This window comes from Oncorhynchus mykiss, chromosome 11 (assembly GCF_057628025.1).
Source record: "Oncorhynchus mykiss isolate SJ-2025 chromosome 11, ASM5762802v1, whole genome shotgun sequence".
Classification (NCBI taxonomy): Eukaryota; Metazoa; Chordata; class Actinopteri; order Salmoniformes; family Salmonidae; genus Oncorhynchus; species Oncorhynchus mykiss.
Genome location: NC_143032.1, coordinates 12,017,513 through 12,033,003, shown reverse-complemented (window position 1 = coordinate 12,033,003; position 15,491 = coordinate 12,017,513). Strand labels below are relative to the sequence as shown.

The window sequence follows — 15,491 nt, the reverse complement described above, 5'->3', positions numbered from 1 at the left end:
TGGGACCAGTACCAAAAAAAAAGTATGAAAATGTTTACAATAACTACAGTAAGTTGCTCTGGATAAGTGTACCTGTTAAATGTAAAGTAATGTGCCTACGTTGTCCATGACGACAGTTGTTACAAGAAAGTAGACACATGATGTGGAAATCAAATGCTTTTTAACAGTTTTTTTTATTGTTTACTTTCATATACAAAAAGATAAAATTGAAATATTCCTTTCTAGTATTTTTTTTCTCTAACAGTCTGGGTGTAGTTGTTTTACACTGGGCAAATACTACATTCATCCTGGTTTATTCTGGCACCAAGTGCAGAGTCGAAACAGCCACACCTCAACAACTAGGCAAATCTATTTCAAACTCTGAATACTGAGATCTAAAATTACCACAGTAAAAAAGGAACAAGGATCCACTGCAAATTGAAGAACTATGTTACAATGATCGTTCAAAATAATTCCTCATCATTACAGCAATACAATGGATGTTGGATTTTTTCTGGGATTTTCATATATATATATGAAACTTTTAAACATGTTCTTCAATCCAAAAGAGGGGTTACAGCAACAAGCTCAACTCTCTGTATACATTTAGTCTTATACAGATTATTTTAGGATATTTATGTTAAAATCAGTAGTACAAGCCATCTCTGTTCTACAATTTAGCTACAATAGTGAAACATAACCTACAACATTTACATTTCACGAATCCTGGTATATAAACAACACTTTTAAATAAGACCCCTTGACAAAACAAGAACCCCCCCCCCCCCCCACCCTCGTTTTGGTGGGTCTTGGAAGAAAGACATTGTGAATCAGTCCTTGTGGTGGAATTGTTTTTCGGTTTTGTTTGGTTGAACATTTCCAAACAATGCAAGGAGCCACTGGCAAGCTCTTAGGAGGGAAAAAAACAAACATTCACCATTGACAATGTCTACCAACAGCAAATCCCACCTCTTTTTAAAGAAGCTAAATAAACTGTCATTTTATGGAATAAAGGCTTTTTAAAGTGTAGAGCAGCAAGCTATTCTCACCCAGAGGCTAAAAAAAAAGTTGGAAGTTTTTAGCAATTGGCAGAGTCAATAGTTCTCTCCAGCTGGGGAAGGTCTTAATATTTTAAGAGGATAAGTCGATTGCCCGGGCTCACAGCTCGCTGCTGCTGATTGACACAAGACTTGAAGCAACTGATCTCTGGGAAAACATGAGGTAATGTTCAGATAGCTTGAGCCACTGTCCATGCACAGTAAATAACAACGTAATAACACTTAAAGATGCTCAGAGTTGGGTAAAGTAAAAATAAGAAGAATCAAAGTGGGATTGATAACCAATCTTAGGGTACAATGGTAATTAGTGTTATGTTTTTTTTTTTTGAGAGAGAGCAAGACAGGGCTAGAATGAAATCTCAGCCAACCGAATCTTTTAACAGCCTGAAAAAAATCCTCAGTCAGTAACAATCACCAGAACCATTTTGTTTCAGTTCTGCCTGATGACAAAGTGAGCTGTCAAACCTCTATACACTAACAATTTCAGTTGGGGAAAGTAGCAGACAAAGCACTTAAACGCTTTTCCATACAATACCATTTCTTTGCTATTGAAAAAAAAAAAAGAAGAGGTGAGCTGCTCAGAAACAAAGAGGGTTTTCACATTGTCAAGGGGTGCATGATACATGTTACACCAGTACAAACGAGGTAACCTGTTGGCATGACGAAAGTGTACACCATTATTCTGTAGTATCGATGACTATCCAGCTAGCAACACTGTTTCACGTGAGGTCTGAGGTAATTGGTTCCTGAACAACCTGGATCTAAGACTGCATCCAGAATTACAGCTGGTCACTTAAGAGTTTATACATATATATATATATATATATATATATGAGATTTTTTTGTCAGGTACTAATAACAAATAAACAAAGAGAGGGGCACCACAGTGGTTGCTTCAGCAACAACAATGAGGAAAATAAAGGCACAACAACATCAGAACACCTCAGGTTTTCCGTCCGACGCTCCCAGATAGCAATGTTGCTGATATCACATGCTGTTTATATTCCAAAACTTCACCCTTGTCATCATGAACCACAACGTGAGTATTGGTAAGAATAGATTTGACCCGATATCCAATGCAGAGGAGGCTGGTGGGAGTAGATATAGGAGGACATGCTCATTGTAATGACTGGAATGGTATCAAACACATGGAAACAACGCATTTGAGACTCCGTTCAATTTATTAAATTCCAATGAGCCAATCCTCCTATATCTCCTCCCACCAGCCTCCTCTGATCCAATGCACTAAGGCTAAAATATTCATTTGAAAAGACCTGTGTTAAGTCCAGCTCCCATTCCATCTCATCCTGGCCCTAAACTCTCAGATTTAAGACTCAACTAGAGACGGTAGAATCCTTAAAAATGGCACCAGAGTTAAAAAAAAAACAGACAATGATGAAAAAAACTGACTAATACTTGCCTTTCCCATCGTGGCTAAAACTTTAAAACCGCCGATTGGTATTGTATAACTCATCATAACACCAACCAACAAAATAGAAAAAATTAAACCCTTAAGTTAACACTGCATGTGATGCTCAGTGTGCATCAAGACCACTATTTGGAAAGAAACAGATTTACAATTTGAATTCTAATAGCTCACTTTGCATACCTTGCTCTCCCTCCTCATCAAATGCATCCACTTAACTCTTGAAAAAATGGTGGTAAAAAGGTCCTAGCAGGTCAAATAAAGGGCAAAAATGTCATTAGATTTTCTCTAGCTTCTCAAATCAAAGTCAAAGGTTACAAATGTTAACAGCAAAGTGAGACAACCTGGTCTCAGAGCAGTTCGTATTATTCTTTATGTAAACCCAAGACATACATTTAGTATATGTTACATTTCGTATGGTAAATTTGTGGATGTCCATTACCCACTTCATATGATCCATTACAAACTAAAATTCGTATTTGCAAAAGGTATGATATGTTACGAACTCTAGCTTGATGGCTAATGTTAGCTAGTTTTGTGGTTAGGGTTAAGTTTCGGAGTTAGGTTAAAGGTTTAGGGGAAGGGTTAGCTAAAAGGGTTAACGTTAGAGGAAGGGTTAGCTAACATGTTAAGTAGTTGCAAAGTAGCTAAAAAGTAGTTTAAAAAAGTTGCTAATTAGCAAAAAGTTGCTAATTAGCTAAAATGATGTGAGATTAAAACTCGCGACCAGAGGGTTGCTAGGCATTCATATTACACGCCCACCCATCCTACTTTCATGGTCTTATGTAACCATACCAAACGTAACATATCATACTAATTTGAGTGTCCATATATACATTTACTATGTTAAAACTAGGTAATGAGACCAGGCTGAGAGAGAATTGGGACACATTACAACCCCTCCAAAAAATATTCAAACAGAAAGATTTTGGTTCCACCTCTTGCAGACTTAGGTACAAGGGATTTGGTTACATGTTTCTCATGGTTAAAAGTCTGTGACTGAATAAAAGGTGAAGGCCTATCAAAACTCAACGAACACTATGACCAAGACAATGACTGGGGATCGACAAACCAACCTTCCTCTTAACAACAAAGAGCATTTTTCAACCAGACGTTTTTGTTGGTCACTAGCTCAAGGGCCTATTACAGTATCTATGAGGTCAGAAAAAATATGTAGAACTATTGCTGTAGATATTGCTTGCTACATTTTATATCTAAACGGGCAATTTCTTGATCCCGTTACATTTATAGCATTAATACAGTTAAAAACTGTTTTACAATAAGATTCTACATAAAACACTAACCTAATCATTTGACACAGGCATAACCTTGATTTGCTAACAAGGCATTGAAATCAAACCAATAATAGCTCCGTCCTGGTTAATGATGAAATGTTGTGAAGTCAATCCAGAGAAAATAAAAAGTGCTATACGAGTGTGCGTCCTTATTGTTTTCTTGCTCTATAACACAGGGAAAGTGGGGGTCCTTGAACAGTAGTCCCTTTACAGACCCAAATACTTGTTAAAAGTTCTCTAACCACAAAAGCTTAAAATGATGCTAGCTATGGTTTCACTTATTCAAAGCAACCGGGATCGCAGAAATCCGCAGGCCCACGTCAAACACTGGGGTTCATGATGACAAGAGGTTGAAGTCATGAGTCTCTCCATGAGTGCAACTAAAACACACTGAAACCCTCTGCTTATACACACACGTGGAACGCTGCTGAGAGATGTCAAACCTTAACACGTATGTGCCATACGTATGTGAACAATAACTTGTAACAATAGCCTGTAAGGTGTAGGGTTAAGGAGCTGAGGCCGCTGCGGTGCCCCTTGTCAGCCAATGTGTGATGAGATGACGGGGACGAGAATCCGGGGACAATAACCCCCCACACCCCCCCAAGGTGCTACCAAATCAAACATCAATCAAGAAAATATTACTTTATGCTTTAAAAAGCTAATTTGGAGACACGTTGCTTTGTATAAGGAAATTCAATGGTATCTCTTGGTACTCATTTAGTCTTTTCCGTATAAATGATTTCTTTTTTCATCACGGAATGGGATAAGTCATTAAATACATTTTAAAAGCAATGACAAACCCAAGGTACACTATATAGGCAGAAGTATGTGGACACCCCTTCAAAACCTGTTGCTGACAGGTGTAGAAAATCGAGCACTCAGCCATGCAATCTCCATAAACAAACATTGGCAGTAGAATGGCCTTACTGAAGAGCTTAGTGACTTTTAACCGTGGCACAAATCAGTTCATCAAATTTCTGCCCTGCTAATGTGAAGTCGAAACATCTAAGAGCAACAACGGCTCAACCGCGAAGTGGTAGGCCACACAAGTTCACAGAATGGGACTGCCGAGTGCTGAAGTGCCTAAAAATCGTCTGTCCTTGGTTGCAACACTCACAACCAAACTCCAAACTACCAGCTCCCCGGAAGCAACGTCAGCACAATAACTGTTCGTCAGGAGCTTCATGAAATGGGTTTCCATGGCCGAGCAGCCGGACACAAGCCTAAGATCACCATGCAAAATGCCAAGTGTTGGCTGGAGTGGTGTAAAGCTCGACGTAATTGGGCTCTGGAGCAGTGGAAACGCGTTTTTTGGAGTGATAAATCACGCTTCACAATCTGGCAGTCCGACGGACGAATTTGGGTTTGGTGGATGCCAGGAGAACGCTACCTGCCCGAATGCATAGTACCAACTGTAAAGTTTGGAGGAGGAATAATGGTCTGGGGCTGTTTTTCATGGTTCGGGCTAGGCCCCTTAGTTCCAGTTAAGGGAAATCTTAACGCTACAGCATACAATGACATTCTAGACAATTCTGTGTTTCCAACTTGTGGCAACAGTTTGGGGAAGGCCCTTTCCTGATTCAGTATGACAATCCACGCATGCACAAAGTGAGGTCTATACAGAAATGGTTTGTTGAGATAGGTGTGGAAGAACTTGACTGGCCTGCACAGAGCCCTAACCTCAACTCCGTTGAACACCTTTGGGATGAATTGGAAAACCGACCTCACCAATGCTCTTGTGGCTAAATGGAAGCAAGTCCCCGCATAGATGTTCCAAAATCTAGTTGAAAGCCTTCCCAGAAGAGTGGAGGCTGTTATAGCAGCAAGGTGGGAACCAACTCCATATTAATGCCCATGATTTTGGAATGAGATGTTTGACGACCAGGTGTCCACATACTTTTGTAGCGATGTAGCGTATATCGTGGGGTATGCAAAAATATTACAGGTCAGACACGATGATGGTGGATATTTGTTTTTTGGGAGGAAAAACCAAATACAGGTTCATGGTCCCTTTAGGTAACGGAGAGGAAAAGACAAGTTGGGAGAAGTCAGCAGAAATGATGAATAATGCTCAGGTGTCATACTGTATATAGGTAGAATTCTACAACTGTATAGCGCTATTTACAAGATTTTCTTTCATTTATACAACATGACATGGTACATTTTATCTTCCAAAATTCCTTAATCACAAAAGTCCCCCCCCCCCAAAAAAAAAATCACATTAAAACATACTTACTACAAGTCAACACAACTAACAAAATATATAACAGAACTCATATACATTGAAAAATCTGAGGTATTTCTGGTTTGAGGTGGTCTGTGGTTCATGAACAATATATATTTTTTTGTGTTTTAGTTTTCTGATTTATTTATACTCGATTTTATTGTTTGTGTTGTTCTCTTTCACATCGGAAGCCTTGTCATTCCTTATTAAATCTACTGAGACTTGTGTGTGTAATGCACTGGGGGGGGGAAAATGGAACACATGTTCATCTTTGAGCTGAAACAGCAGCATTGTAGACATTCACTGTTACATTATGGCATACGGAAATGTTGCGTGTCACTTTTCTCTTCTAATGAACGAGAACGTGTAACCAATCTGAATGAAGTGAAGTTTAAAATTGGTTGTTACGCTTGGTGCCCTGTCGAAAACCTTTCTACAATGCAGGACCTACCCGGTCAAAACTCTAAGTTTGGTCCATGTGAGAAAGAGGTAAATAACGAAGGTACCAGGCAGTGACGCTTCAACTGTACTCCGCCCTCCCTCTCGACACTAGTGAAGGATATAGGCTTTTGCTGAGGCCTAAGATGGGCCTTCTGTGGATAGAGTCTAGGTCCTTAGCTCCCAATGTCCAATACACTCACTGAAACAAAATATGAAGAAATAACAGAACAAAAATACAACAAAAAAAGGAAACCATTTAACTCATCTTCAGCTGTTTACGGCTGAAACTTTCTTTTCATGGTCTTAATTTCCATCCCTCTCTGCTACACATTGTCACTCTCACTGCACAACTAGTCACAAGCATACACACACGCATTCATTCTCACACCCGAAATACATACAAATCTTCACCATGGTCTTGCACCTATTGTTGTTTTTGTAGTTTGTTTGGGCACCTTCAATGTTTAGACCATTTTGATCTCAGCTAAAAAGGTTTGAACCATGTCAGAAAAGCCCCTCTCACCAAAGTCTGCCCCCACCCTACCCATCAAAGGCAGCGGATGTGGCTCTCGCTCTACTTTACGGGACGCATTGCGATATCACCTTTAATCATAATCTCCTGCCCCCTTGAGACTGGTTACCTGAGAAGTAGCTCCGTACCAAACAAAATGCACTATCCAGATGCTGTGGGAAGCAAGCCATTTTCTTTTGAACTTTTCAACATCCACTGATTAATATGCTATAGTCAACCCCATTCAGAGTCACCAGTATGAACATAGCAAAATCCAAAATGAAACGAGTCCAGTTGCCTTCCACTTTTCTCTGTGTTCTAGAGACACCCGTTAGTTCCGAAGGTTTGTATAGCACGCTGTCGGAAAAGGAAAAGTTTTCTGAAAACTAAAATCCCTTGAGGAAGGTTAGTTGTGTGTAAGTCTTCATGTTCATATAAGGTTTTTGCAGCATTGATGTATTGTCCAACATGGTAGATGGTTGCTTAGTTGGTTGGTTTTGTCACAGGCAATCCTGTCCAGAAGACAGAAAGAGGAATAAACTAAACCCAAATAAACGGCTGAGAGCTGAAAACGGTTGAGGTACCTGCACCTTGTCAGCATTCATAAGTCGGCACCTGAATGCACTTTTGAGATGTCAATTTAGTTTTTTTTGTAATTATTTTTTTCTTGTCCTCTCTTGATAAAAACACAGTAGAGAAGAAGTGTGCTGGTAATATTGATCCGATTGGAAAGAAAATAACAATAAAAATAAATGTAAAAAAAGATGTCAGGATAAAACAGCAGCTGCATTCATGTTTTTTCATCTTCTGAGATCGGCTGAAGCTGAAGAAGAACAAGACACGGCTGTTTTGTTTGCTTGCATGTTGTCGCTCTGCGTTGGGTGGGTGGGTGTTGGTAGGGCGAGGTTGGGGCTCAGATACTGGACTCTTTGGGTGGCAAGTCCACGTTGGTGACAGAGGTAACCATGGAGACCAAGCAGTCTGAGGTAGGGGGGCTGGTCAGCCGGCGGATCTGCGAGATGCGCTCCTCCACGCAGCCGGCCGAAAGCCGCGCCTCGGCGTCATGGTCCCAGCACTCCTCTATCGTCTCACACATCGACTCTAGGCCCTGCGAGACACATCAGAGGACAGGAACATCTCAGCACTTAACTAACCATCATGTTGCAGGTAGGGTGACATATTGTGGGAAATGTGAATCAAAACTATACTGCTGTAAGGACATCCCACTATTGACCCACTGCTCTCTGCGTTGGAGACAAAGCGAGAATACTCACAGCGTGTTTGAGCCAGCAGTCCTTGAAGACCGGCCTCATCTTTTTGTGGACCACCACATCCTGTAAGTCCTCCAGGGACGGGTGCTGACCGATCTCCTCCTCAAACGGCAACATGTACTCATCCACTGGTCCTGACCATACAACACATCAGCAACATCTTAGCATGGAACCCCAACAGGCTATGCCACGTCATTACCCACAAGCTATCAACATTCATGTGTACTAATTTGTCAATTACACTGCATTAAAAGTTTTCAGCCTGATTCCAATGTGGTAAGATTGACGATAAATCAGCAAGTATGATCCTGTGTGTGCGTTTGGGTGTTAGTGTGTGACTCACCGTCGGCCGCCTTGCAGCGCGACACCAGCTCCCACAGCACCAGGCCCATGGAGTACATGTCTATCCTGAGGAAGGCATCCCGCTGAAAGTTAATGGCCCCTTCCAGGACCTCTGGCGCCATGTAGCGCCTGGTACCCACCTGCACGACGGACAAGACACTGTCAGACTAGGTCCCCTACACGCTCTCACATACTCACGCACTTCCTTTTCCATGTTGCGTGAGTACATGAAGTAGCTTTAAAACAGTGTCTCCATTATGTTTTTTGTTCATAAACTCAGCAAAAAATAAACGTCCCTTTTTCAGGACCCTGTCTTTCAAAGATAAATTCGTAAAAATCCAAATAACAAATAACTCATTGTAAAGGGTTTAAACACTGTTTCCCATGCTTGTTCAATGAACCATAAACAATTAATGAACATGCACCTGTGGAACGGTCGTTAAGACACTAACAGCCTACAGACAGTAGGCAAATAAGGTCAGTTATGAAAACTTAGGACACTAAAGAGGCCTTTCTACTGACTCTGAAAAACACCAAAAGAAAGATGCCCAGGGTCCCTGCTCATCTGAGTGAACGTGCCTTAAGTATGCTGCAAGGAGGCATGAGGACTGCAGATGTGGCCAGGGTAATTAATTGCAATGTCTGTACTGTGAGACGCCTAAGACAGCACTACAGGGAGACAGGACGGACAGCTGATCGTCCTCGCAGTGGCAGATCACGTGTAACAACACCTGCAGATGATCGGTACATTCGTACATCACACCTGCGAATAAGGTACAGGATGGCAACAACAACTGCCCGAGTTACACCAGGAACGAACAATCCTTCCATCAGTGCTCAGACTGTCCGCAATAGGCTGAGAGAGGCTGGACTGAGGGCTTGTAGGCGTGTTGTAAGGCAGGTCCTCACCAGACATCACCGGTAACAACGTCGCCTATGGGCACAAACCCACCGTCGCTGGACCAGACAGGACTGGCAAAAAGTGCTCTTCACTGACGAGTCGCCATTTTGTCTCGGATTCGCATTTATCGTCAAAGGATTGAGCGTTACACCGAGGCCTATACTCGGTGTAACAAGCTTTTTGTCATTGCAGGCAATCTCAATGCTGTGCGTTACAGGGAAGACATCCTCCTCCCTCAAGTGGTACCCTTCCTGCAGGCTCATCCTGACATGACCCTCCAGCATGACAATGCCACCAGCCATACTGCTCGTTCTGTGCGCGATATCCTACAAGACAGGAATGTCAGTGTTCTGCCGTGGCCAGCGAAGAGCCCGGATCTCAATCCCATTGAGCACGTCTGGGACCTGTTGGATCGGAGGGTGAGGGCTAGGGCCATTCCCACCAGAAATGTCCGGGAATTTCCAGGTGCCTTGCTGTGAGATGTTACCCCACTCTTCCAACAAGAACTGGCAAATCTGGTGCAGTCCATGAGGAGGAGATGCACTGCAGTACTTAATGCAGCTGGTGGCCACACCAGATACTGACTGTTACTTTGATTTTGACCCCCCCCCCTCTGTTCAGGGACAAATTCAATTTCTGTTAGTTACATGTCTGTGGAACTTGTACAGTTTATGTCTCAGTTGTTGAATCTTGTTCATACAAATATTTACACATGTTAAGTTTGCTGAAAGGACGTTTCTTTTTTTCCTGAGTTTAGTTCGTATGATCTTTAAAGCAGTGTCTCCGTGATGTTCATAGTAAGTATGATCTTTAAAGCAGTGTCTCCATAATGGTCTTTGTTCATAGATAGTACGATCGATTTACTTGTCAGAAATAGCTCCCTGATTCCTGTTTACGGATGAAAAGTAGTTAACTAAAACCGGGAACGGGGCGCCATTTGGGACAGACTGATGGTGACTCACTCACCTGGCCATGAGTGTCCCCTGGGGGCTTGCCCGGCTCGAACCGCACCGCCAGCCCAAAGTCTCCGATGATGGCCGTCAGGTCTGTCCGCAGCATCACGTTCTTACTCTTGAAGTCCCTGGAGGGGAGAAGGAAAAGAGGACGGGGGGGGGGGGGGTCAGTGATGGTGTAGAGCAGGGCTATTGGACGACACGGCAGCAGGGCTATTGGACGACACGGCAGCAGGGCTATTGGACGACACGGCAGCAGGGCTATTGAACTATATGGCTTGAGGGCAAAACTGGGTCATGTTTAGTAGGGCACAACGTAGCAAAAACTGTTGCGGCAGAAAACAGAACTGCGTTTTCTTATCGGAGAAGTTCAGGTAATACCTCCTCATTTCAAAACGTTGCCTGCCCACTGAACCAGACCCTGGTTTTTATTTTCTACCAGTTCAATTCACATCAATGATTGGCCTGAGAGTTTCCTTGCCTGGTGTCCTGAAAAGGACCATATAGTATTTCATTGAATAACACTGGCTTAGAGACATAGGATTGGCCCCACAACTGGTTTGGGATCAGTTGGCCCTTTGTCATGATCGGTCTTATCATGAACTACACACAAATAAAGAAGAAAGACCCGCTGCCCACAGGGAACGGTCCTGTCTAGACTTATAGCACAGTTTAAATCAGAACTGAGAGACACAGAGAACGGTCCTGTCTAGACTTATAGCACAGTTTAAATCAGAACTGAGAGACCCGCTGCAAACAGGGAACGGTCCTGTCTAGACTTATACTGAATGTTGAAAGTGTTTTCCCAATGGCATAAAGTGTAAACAATTTTGATTTCCTGCGGTCAAATAAAATTGCAGTCAAGAGGTTTGAGTGCTGTTAAAAGAAAAGATGCCCTCAAGGATAGATCCCTCCGGATTGTACGACACAGGGGCCCGCAGAGTGAACAAAAATGTGAACAAAAATGTAGCATAATCATTGCTACGGTATAGGATTACCTTAACTTACCAAATAGGTCATTGAGAAATCAGAAACGCTGCTCGAACCAGACCCCAAGTCTAATGTCTTGCATTCTCTCTCACACAAACCAGTGCTGACCTCGTGTGCCCTTACCTGTGAGCAATGGCCGGTTTGGGTCCCTCTCCTTTGTAGCGAGGAACGTCCTCGTGCAGGTAGGCCAGCCCGCAGGCCATGGTCTCAGAGATGTGACACAGCTCAGTCCAGCTGATCGCGTTCCCCTTCAGATAGTCTGTCAGGGAGCCCTGGAGTATACACACAGGCAGACATACACAGAACAAGAGAGAGAGAGAGAGCGAGAGAGAAAGGAAGCGTGAGAGAGAGGAAAAAAAGAGAAAGTGAGAAGTGGAGCTGTTAACAACAAGATAAAGTAAGACATCCCGAGAGCACACTAAATAACTTTTCAATGATTGAACTGGGGAAAATATAAGTGTATTTGACCGCAGAGACAGGGTTGCTATCATTCATACATAGTTTATGGTCCGAGATCAATGAAGGCCAGCCACTGAGGTCTGTCAAATCGAGTGCTATTAAAACTGTAGCAAAACAACTTTTGCGGAATTGAAAATTCAACAGCGAGGGAAATAAAAAGGCAATACCTCTCGGGTAGGGGATGGGCATAGTTATTTGAATAGCCAAACAACCAAACGGTCAAAAGGGTCTAAACACTTTCCGAAGGCATTGTGTGTATTGTATATACAGTACCAGTGAAAAGCTTGGACGCCACTACTCATTCCAAGTTTAAAAATAAAAAAAATTCTACATAGTAGAATAGAAGTGAAGACATCAAAACTATGACATAACACATATGGAATCATGAAGTAAAAATATTTTATACTTGAGATTCTTCAAAGTAGCCACCCTTTGCCTTGATAACAGCTTTGCACACTCTTGGGATTCTCTCAACCAGCTTCATGAGCTTTTGTCACCTGGAATGCATTTCAATGAACAGGTGTGCCGTGTGAAAAGTACATTTTCTTTCCTTCTTAATACGTTTGAGACAATCAGTTGTGTTGTGACATGGTAGAGGTGGTATACAGAAGATAACCCTATTTTGTAAAAGACCAAGTCCAAATTATGGCAAGAACTGCTCAAATAAGCAAAGAGAAACGACAGGCCATCATTACTTTAAGACATGAAGGTCAGTCAATGAGGAACATTTCAAGGACTTTGAACGTTTCTTCAAGTTTAGTCGTAAAAACCCATCAAGCGCTATGATGAAACGGTCTCGCATGAGGACCACCACAGGAATGAAAACCCAGAGTTACCTCTGCTGCAGATAAGTTCATTTGAGGTAACAGACTCAGAAATTGAAGCCCAAATAAATGATTCAGAGTTCAAGTAACAGAAACATCAACAGTTCAGAGGAGACTGCATGAATCAGGCCTTCATGGTCAAATTGCTGCAAAGAAACCACTACTAAAAGACACTGTTAAGAAGTAGAGACTTGCTTGGGCCAAGAAACACGAGCAATGGACATTGGACCAGTGGAAATATGCCCTTTGGTCTGATGAGTCCAAATTTGAGATTTTTGGTTCCAACCGCCTCGTCTTTGTGAAACGCAGAGTAGGTGAACAGATGATCTCCGCACATGTGATTCCCATTGTGAAGCATGGAGGAGGTGGTGTGATGGTGTGGAGGTACTTTGCTGGGGACACTGTGATTTATTTAGAATTCGAGGCACACTTAACCAACATGGCTACTACAGCATTCTGCAGTGGTACGCCATCCCATCTGGTTTGCGCTTCGTGGGACTATCATTTGTTTGTCAACAGGACAATGACACAAGACACACCTCCAGGCTGTGTAAGGGCTATTTTACCAAGAAGGAGAGTGATGGAGTGCTGCATCAGATGACCTGGCCTCCAATCACCCAACCTCAACCCAATTGAGATGGTTTTGGATGAGTTGGACCACAGAGTGAAGGAAAAGCAGCCAACAAGTGCTCAGCATATGTGGGAACTCCTTCAAGACTGTTGGAAAAGCATTCCAGGTGAAGCTGGTTGGGAGAATGCCAAAAGTGTGCAAATCTGCTAAGGCAAAGGGTGGCTACTTTGAAGAATCTCAAAAATATATTTAGATTTGTTTTCCACTTTTTCCACTTACTACATGATTCCATATGTGTTATGTCATAGTTTTGATGTCTTCACTATTATTCTACAACGTAGAAAAAGTAAAAACATAGAAAAACCCTTGAATGAGTAGGTGTTCTAAAACTTTTGACCGGTAGAGTGAGTGTGGTTTATATAAACTCAGCAAAAAAATAAACGTCCCTTTTTCAGGACCCTGTCTTTCAAAGATAAATTCGTAAAAATCGAATTAACTTCACAGATCTTCATTCTAAAGGGTTTAAACATGCTTGTTCAATGTACCTTAAACAATTAATGAACATGCACCTGTCGTTAAGACACTAACAGCTTACAGACGGTAGGCAATTAAGGTCACAGTTATGAAAACTTAGGACACTAAAGAGGCGTTTCTACTGACTCTGAAAAACACCAAAAGAAAGAAGCCCAGGGTCCCTGCTCATCTGCGTGAACGTGCCTTAGGCATGCTGCAAAGGAGGCATGAGGACTGCAGATGTGGCCAGGGCAATAAATTGCAATGTCCGTACTGTGAGACACCTAAGACAGCGCTACAGGGAAACAGGACGGACAGCTTATTGTCCTCGCAGTGGCAGACCACGTGTAACAACACCTGCACAGGATTGGCACACCTGCGGGACAGGTACAGGAAGGCAATAACAATTGCCCGAGCTACACCAGGAACGCATAATCTCTCCATCAGTGCTCAGACTGTCCTCAATAGGCGGAGAGAGGCTTGACTGAGGGCTTGTAGGCCTGTTGTAAGGCTGATCCTCACCAGACATCACCGGCAACAACATCGCCTGTGGGGACAAACCCACCGTCGCTGGACCAGACAGGACAGGCAAAAGGTGCTCTTCACTGCTCTTCACTGACGAGTCGGTTTTGTCTCACCAGGGGTGATGGTCGGATTCGCATTTATCATCAACGGAATGAGCGTTACACCGAGGCCTGTACTCTGGAGCGGGATCGATTTGGAGGTGGAGGGTCCGTCATAGTCTGGGGCGGTGTGTAACAGCATCATCGGACTGAGCTTGTTGTCATTGCAGGCAATCTCAACGCTGTGCGTTACAGGGAAGACATCCTCCTCCCTCATGTGGTACCCTTCCTGCAGGCTCATCTTGACATGACCATCCAGCATGACAATGCCACCAGCCATACTGCTCGTTCTGTGCGTGATTTCCTGCTGGACAGGAATCTCAGTGTTCTGCCGTGGCCAGCAAAGAGCCCGGATCTCAATCCCATTGAGCACGTCTGGGACCTGTTAGATCGGAGGGTGAGGGCTAGGGCCATTCCCCCAGAAATGTCCGGGAACTTGCAGGTGCCTTGGTGGAAGAGTGGGGTAACATCTCACAGCAAAAATGGGCAAATCTGGTGCAGTCCATGAGGAGGAGATGCACAACAGTACTTAATGCAGCTGGTGGCCACACCAGATACTTACTGTAACTTTTGATCACCCCTTTGTTCAGGGACACATTATTCAATTTCTGTTAGTCACATGTCTGTGGAACTTGTTCAGTTCATGTCTCAGTTGTTGAATCTTGTTACGTTCATACAAATATTTACACATGTTAAGTTTGCTGAAAAAAATTCAGTTTATTGACAGAGAGAGGACATTTCTTTTTTGCTGAGACATACACACACACACACGCCTATTTTAATGGCAAGGCTTGGTCTAAAATGTGACATTGCTACATACTAGGGTACACCATGACATTCAACATTTTTATAAACATTTTTTTTCTGAGTGCGCCCCATAAAAAAGTAGTGCCCGGTAACCTACACACGTTTCATGCCTGTAGCTTGTTGTTATTGTCGGTCAATGACAGCGGCGCTACAGTCAGAGGCTACATGTGTAGAAAGTGAAGTGGGAGATTTCTAATCAACGCAAACTGGAATTTCAATCACGGAATTAAGTTGGCTAAATGAGAAGGATTAGGCTGCAATGATCAACCCACAGGTAGGCTGTTGTTTAATATGAATGGA

General features: G+C 42.9%; 1 protein-coding gene across 1 annotated transcript in view; it reads right to left on the bottom strand.

Annotated features, from left to right (window-relative positions):
• Positions 1-4,500: 4,500 nt before the first annotated feature.
• Positions 4,501-15,491, bottom strand: part of LOC110535274 (activin receptor type-2B) — a 59,032-nt gene continuing 48,041 nt past the window's right edge. Inside the window, exons 7-11 of the mRNA XM_021620174.3 lie at positions 11,518-11,666; positions 10,418-10,532; positions 8,552-8,690; positions 8,212-8,342; positions 4,501-8,045 (exon numbers count right to left, since the gene is read on the bottom strand). Coding sequence (XP_021475849.3) covers positions 7,851-8,045; positions 8,212-8,342; positions 8,552-8,690; positions 10,418-10,532; positions 11,518-11,666 — 729 coding nt within the window. The 3' untranslated portion in view covers positions 4,501-7,850. The remainder of the gene's footprint in view (positions 8,046-8,211; positions 8,343-8,551; positions 8,691-10,417; positions 10,533-11,517; positions 11,667-15,491) is intronic.